Source organism: Eurypyga helias, unplaced genomic scaffold (assembly GCF_000690775.1).
Source record: "Eurypyga helias isolate BGI_N326 unplaced genomic scaffold, ASM69077v1 scaffold43857, whole genome shotgun sequence".
NCBI classification, from domain to species: Eukaryota; Metazoa; Chordata; class Aves; order Eurypygiformes; family Eurypygidae; genus Eurypyga; species Eurypyga helias.
The window spans coordinates 1-7,150 of NW_010260666.1; the positions used below are offsets into that span (position 1 = coordinate 1).

Genomic DNA, 7,150 nt, shown 5'->3' on the forward strand with positions numbered 1-7,150 from the left:
CCGGGCCGGGCGAGTGCATGCTCCTGGGCGGAGGGCACTTGGCAGCCGCGCTGGCCATTTCCTCGCCTGCCGGCCCAGGCCCCCCCCGGTGGCGTATGTTTCGCTGGGGAGGGGTCTTCCGCGCCCCCCGGCGCATCGCCGCGCACCTAGCGAATCCGGCCTCGCGCCTGACCTTGAGCAAGACGAGACGCTTCGTGCTGCGGTGCAGCTCGTGGCTCAGTTTTGGCATGCACTGGCCGATCTAGCAAGAAATTAACGCACTTGCACGACGTAGGACTGCCTCCGGGCTAGAGAGGTGGCTGGTGGCGTTTTGAATTGGCAGCTGGCAACTCCAACCAGCACTGGCAGCTAGTCCCCCTCTCGTCTGTGCATGCTGAAAAACTAATTACTTAAATCAGAAAACCCCTTATTAGGGAGGACACGCATCTATATAAGTTTGTCTAAAGCAAAATGAAAAATGGCCTTTCCTCTGCATGATGCTAACTTACTTGGTAAGTGTGTAACAGTTGGAAGTTGCATTAAATACTTTCCATACTTTATAGATATAGTACATGGTTAACTCTGCAGGAGGGGAGAGGAGCTGAGGCAGGGGAGAATGGATCCTGATCACATCAACCATTTCAAGACATTGAAGTGTTGCATATTGCTGAAAAAAAAAAAATCACAGATTTCTAAGTAATGCTAGGAAGATTTGTGATGCGATTCTGTCATGGGGCAAATGCAGCATGGTTGCTACACTGTGTTCAAGTTTCTGAGTAAACTTTGAAAAACTTAAGTTCTTAAAGTTTAGTAATAAAAAAAAAAAAAAAACACAAAAAAAACCCAACCCCACAAAATTGGAGGTGAAGGATTGAAAGAGTGCTTTTTAAAAAGCTAGCCTTCCAAATAACTGCCTCGAGAGAGCAAACATACCTGCTGTATGTGTATATGTAGCTTAGAACACTGCGTATTAGCCTGCAAATAATGCAATGATGCATCCTTTTAGGGATCCTAAGATAAAAGCACCAATGCAGAAATACAGAAAGCTCTGACCACCACGTATAGTAAAGTTGTCCTAAAGACAACACTGAAGGCCTCTGGACCATTGCTTACTTTTCTGTTCGGCAGGCTCCCTCCATCCCAATAGAACAATTATCCCATTTTAAGTACATCTTTATTTTTAGGGGATTATAAAGGCAGAAGCAAGATAAGAGGGAAATACAGGATTCTCTATTACCCCATATGCTGTTCTGTTAATGAGTATCTGGTATGTATAAATAGCATTGCCCTAGAAACAAAGACACACATTTCATATTCTTCACAACTTTTAGACTAAAATGCTGTAGTGTCATATATCAAAATTGGTTCATAAAGGGTCTGTGCAAAACTGGCTTCACATGTAGGTATTGTTGCAGGCAGGAAAAAAAAAGCCTAGATCTCACTGTTCTGCAAGTTAGGAAAAAAAATGTCCAAGGAATAGAAATACTTCTAGCGCACTGCAGTGATTTCTTTTTAGGTCATAGGGCATTGTATTTCATTTCAGTATCATCACTGAAATGCTAAAACCTAACTTCTGAGAGAATATAGTTGAGAAGATAAGATTGTATCTAGGCAGGAGCATTTCACATAAGTCTTACCAGTATTGTCTCGCTTTTATAAACATGTTTCTTACATATTGTTGGAAGAAACACTACTCTTCATATTTGGCTCACCATTCACACAACTTAATCCTTAACAAAGGCACACAAATGTGCTATGCAACAGAACAGCTACATTTAAAAAAGTTACCTTCAGTCCCTTTTAAAATATTCTTAGGCCAGCTTTTTGGGTTTTTGGTTTTTTTTTTTTTTTTTTGATTCCCAGGTGACTCCTTCAGGAGCATCAGTCTGATAGAATTGTATGTAATAAACAGAGATTAAAATAGGACAGGAATCCCATGAATAAGTAGATGCTAGATCCAAAACAAAGTAATTTTTTTCCTATTGATTTCATTGCTGTATTTAACAAACTCATAGCTCAGCATGTTAAATGGTTTGTCTTTTATGCTTATTTGTCTTCATGTTTCTGGAAGAACAAAGACATCCTGTGATTCAAATTCTGCTTGGTCAAGTATGCAGCATAATAATGTGCTCTCTTCTCTGCTATTACATTCTGATGTTTCCCAATGGAGTGTTGTTCCGATGCAGGCTTAAGCTGATGTGGGCCTGCAAAATACCAGTCAGAACATACTTCAAAAATTCTTTTTCTGACAGTAACATAACTAACGGCTTATACTAACAAAAAAACCCCTCTTAATTTGAAACCAGTATTGTTCTTTCCATCTCAGTTTTAGCATTCTTAGAACACTTCATTTTACATTTAACCAAGTTATGTTAAGTAGTATGAACAATTTAGCCTGTTTGAATAAACAGGAACTTTCTCAGCTAGTGCAGGTGAGGAGTCAAATAGGTTAAAAACTACTACTCATACTGAGGAGAATAATGACTGCCATTACAAATACAATAAAAACAATTCAAAGAGCTGGCTTATGTTTAAACTACAAATAAGGGACCAGTTTCAGATGCCCTCAGGTGAAGATGACTATATGAACTTTTCCTTTATTTTTCAAGGCTGACCATGATCCTAGTAGAAATGTAGCCATTATGGTCTATCTTCACTTGATACAACTTATTTTGCTTGTAGCTATTTAACCCCCCCCAACCCACAGATCTTTTGATTTTAGCTGTTATGAATTGGAGTTCGTTGAGAAAGTGTAATGGTTAACCTTTTATGATGTAGATGATAGTTAAAGTGTACAAAAAATCACTTCTACATAAGTGTGTCATCCCAATGCAAACAAAGCCTCAAGGGACCCTACCTAAAAGCATCCTTGTGTTAGTGGTGACCAATATATTCAACCTCTTCCAGTGAGGTATGTTCCATGATGAAGGACCTGCTATTTAGGTTAGAAGTGTCTAGGTTCAGCAAATTCATAAAAGTTGCTTCAATATGTGTCCTGAAATAACAATTATCAGCTTAACTTTCTTTCCTGTTTCCCCTTTTTATTTCGGTCCTTACCCCAGTTTTCTCTACTTTCTCATTCTCTGATCTGTTTGAGCAATTCCCCTAGCATTTAAAAACTTAAGTGTGGTGCTTTCTCCATTAAATTGTGCTCCAAATCCTTAACCATTTTGTGCTGTCAGGAAAATGTACACCTAGCTTGGGAATTCATGCTAGCAAGGCATGTTGGCCAACCAACAGATAGATTGGGTCCTAAGACCTTCAGACCTCTGACAGAAAAGCAAACAACACACTTCACAGCTGGGTAAGCAGGGAATTTGGCTTGGTTTGGATTAGCTGCATGTCCTGACCTTTCATTGAGGGCTTCAGGATTTGACAGTCATTGCTGTAGTGTGCTGATGAAATCAGCTGATATTGGCTCTTCGTCACGAGCAGATCTGCTGTACTTTGCCCAGGAATAGTAACAAATTCCTGTTAATGTGATAGGAATAAAAGATATCACACCTTAATATCAGAAGAGGAATTACCAATGTGAAATGTGTTATGAAGCACAGATCGCCTCTGTGGAGGCATTCATTCCTCAGTACTGTCTCGAATGTAGTGAGAAACATGTTATTTAATAAGCCTGCAGTTTTAGTCATGTTGAATACAAGTGACAATTAAGGCTCATTTAAGGTGTCTTAATGACTTCCTTAAAAATTGATCTGTACTGAAATTCTTAAGTGTAATACTGAGGATTTCTCTTCAGCCACGCTGAGCTTAGCGAGCAGCTGGGTGAGAGATAAGCACTTGCCACTTGCCCTCAATAAACACAGCCAAGCACCCAGTTAGAGCAGCCACACGGTTGCATTATTTTAGCTGAGCTTCTCTGCAGCTGACCACAGGATTCACAAGTTATGGATAGAATTCAAGTGGATTTTATGTCGGGGTGAGGGACCCTTATTGCAGTGTCTGTGTTAGGCAAACTGAACTGTCACTCTTCTGTGGCTTGTGTTCTGTTGTACTCTCTCCTGAAGCCAAGGAACCGTATCAATGGTTTTTATTTAAATTGCTATGTGATGTTCTTAATTGGTGCCATGCTGTTTTGGAAGTCATTTACAACAGGACACTGATGAGGATATGAGTGTTCTGAAATGGTTTCTTTTGATTTCATGATGAAGTTAGTCACTTGGGTCAGGTTTGAATCTCCTGTTGCTTCAGGAGAAGGGAATCTTGTAACTATCTGAACAGCAATGTATTGCTAAAGCCTGAAAAAGGATGTGATAACTTACAGTTGTTAACATGACTGATTTCACTATTCTGATAATAATCTGTAGAGTGTCTTGCATCCAGGTGGTATCCTATAGAGGCAGGAGTTGTAGCACTAATAACAAACGGTAGGGGTTGTTAATCACATTTTTAAGCCTTCTATCTGTGAGTTTAGGAATAATGAGATAAGGATCTTTATCATGGACCTGTTTGGTAGTTTGCAGCTTACTCCAAATCTCAGTATTACAGTTTTTATACACTACAGATAGCTTATGAGATAAAGGAGACACGATCACAAGAAGTAGGAATTGCAGTGATCTGTTGCAAAGATAGTTGCAATAAACTGCTGAAGCGCAGTTTAAAAAAACTGCTTCTGAAAAAGTTGGGCCCTTAGGAAGGCAAAAGTGAGATTCAGAAGTGGAAACTTAAAGATGAAAGATGTACACTGCTGTGATACTAACGATCAAGAAGTCAAGAAAAGTTTTGGAGAAAAAGTCACCTGCGTATTTGGTATAGATAGCAGTTCTACAGTTCTATCAAATCACCAACCTTTTAAAGATAAATCTAGTGAGGTACTAAAGTTCTTATAGACAACAATACTGGTCCAAAATTGCTTTCTTCAAGTATTTTGATGTAGCTGGTATTTAGCCTTGAATATAAAGCCAGTAACCTCTCTCAGCTAATAAGTTTCTTAGATGATTCCTTTTTACTCGTGTGACCAGAACTGCTTAGCCTTAAATAATTCAGTACTTTTGTGCAAGACTGTTCAGTAGGAAGGCACTAGTTACTGAACGTATCAGAGAATCCAGTTTTGCTGTCTTTGAAAACATAACCAAGAAGGTCACAAAGGGATTCTAGTACTCATTCCAGCACTAGATAAGTGGGAAGCTGGACCAGTGTCTTCAGGATGGAGCCCTGATGACCACTCCATACGCTATTCTGGGATGTTGAGAAATCTGGTCTTTCTGTTGAAAATGCCTGTTGTGGCAGAGAATTTACATATGGAAAAAAACATGTCTGGTTTATGGCAGGCACAAGAAAAAAAAAGAGTGCCACTCTGTTTCCAGCTCCAAATATTGTTCAGGCAGTTCTCAAACCATACATCCAAATTATTTAAGGCTCAGTTACTTACGGCTACTGCTTGTAGCATTCAGAAATCAGAGTTTCCTCTCTCTGACCCAAGCAGGACAGAGCCCTAGGTAGTCTGACTGTGCAAAGAACAAGCAGCCATTTGGACCAAGTAGCAGCACAGAAAACCTTATGATAGCTATAAATTTATGTTGTGAAGAAATCAGAGAGTTCTTGCTAAGCCCTGACCCAAAGTTGTACCTGAGAAATGAGTGGGCCAGCAATGTGTCTTTAGCTCATTGTCACAGGTCTTGGTAGCAGATAAACAATCTTTGTGATGTATCCTTGTAATGACTGGCATTGTGCCTGCCTAATGTGACAATTGGTACATTTGCAAGTGTTATATACCTTCATATTTTAATCTTTATTTGTGCAGGGACTCAAACCAATAGTTTCCACTGAATCCCCAGCTCTGGTTTTTGGGACAACAACTAAAGTTGCTTCAGATTTACCAGCCACTGATTCTTTCTTGGGTAAAAACAAGGTGCCAGACCTACAGAAACTTTTTCAGGTAATGACAAATTTGAGAGTAACTTAAAACTGAAGAGTGGGACATATCTTTCCATATTTGAATGTAGCTAACTACTTTTCTCATTCTACAATACCAAAATTTGGTAAAGTCTAGTTAAGGAAGTGTTAAGTACAGTGTAACCTGTATACTTGTACTATACTACCAGGTATGTGTGCCTTGTATAGGAGATAAATGCAGAAAGTGAAGATTCTAGTAACACTGCCTGTCTTTTCACTGGCTTCACAAGATGCTTAGTGTATTATTTACTATTGGAAGCACTTTCTGGGAATCCAAGCATATGCCTTAAAGCAAATAATTACTGTTTTGCGTACAATAACTTGAATATTACTGAGGTTGTTTATAGTTCAGTATAAGAGCAGCACAGTAAAGTTTTTAAAGCCAGTTTGGTAGCTATGCAATTTCTAAGTGTACTAGGACTTTTCATAAAACAAATTGGTTAAACATTTTTTTTTAAACATCAAGAATGTGCCTTAGATAATCTACCCTTTTCTCTCTTACATGCCACTTGCATTTGGAATGTGGCAGCCTGACTTGGTGAATAACCTTTTATACATATCTTTTCACGTTCTTTTGTTAGTGACACCTTCCCATCCAAGTCCTCTTTTGAAATATTTCAAGATACGTTCTTTCTGCCTGCACTTAACAGCTTTGACTAATAAAATTAACTTGTCTTTGCATTTATCTTGCTGAATGAAAGCATATAATACACTTGATTGTAGATAGCCCATAATATGTCAGGAGGTTTCCCTCATGGAAGTTTCTTAATTTACCTGAGACAGCTTGTTCTTTGTGGCCTTGGTATGGGTGTTCATTTCCTTTTTTTTGTTTTCTTTTTAAACTCTTCCCACAGAAAGCAGATGGGCTGCCAGTACACCTGAAACGAGGAGTTCCAGATAAGCTGCTTTATCGGACCACTATGGCTCTAACAATAGGCGGGACTATCTACTGTCTAGTTGCGCTGTACATGGCCTCACAACCAAGAAACCAAAAGTAAATGAACCACAACTCATGGGACTCATGACACTTCTCTGAAGGACCTCCTGCATGTGTCTCTGCACTTGCTTTAATTCTGTCATCATACAGGGTTCATTACTTGGATCACATTTCTTGGAGAAAGTGTTTTTAAATTGGTTGCCTTATGTGTTCTAGAAATCAACATAAACAGACTTAAAGACATCATCTTAACATATGGTTGTAGCTTTGCATTTGTTGCCTTGCAGGAGTGTAATAACAGTTGGAGAAAGTTAAGCTTTTCCTCTTTCC

At 39.2% G+C, this 7,150-nt stretch overlaps 1 protein-coding gene across 1 annotated transcript; it reads left to right on the plus strand.

Moving 5' to 3' along the window:
- Positions 1 to 5,731: 5,731 nt before the first annotated feature.
- LOC104512207 (cytochrome c oxidase subunit 7A-related protein, mitochondrial) lies at positions 5,732 to 6,960 on the plus strand (the record flags this gene model as incomplete). Its single annotated transcript, XM_010155096.1, has 2 exons — positions 5,732 to 5,866; positions 6,738 to 6,960. Coding segments are annotated over 2 exons (279 nt in total), but the record flags the coding sequence as incomplete, so codon positions are not given.
- Positions 6,961 to 7,150: the final 190 nt, after the last annotated feature.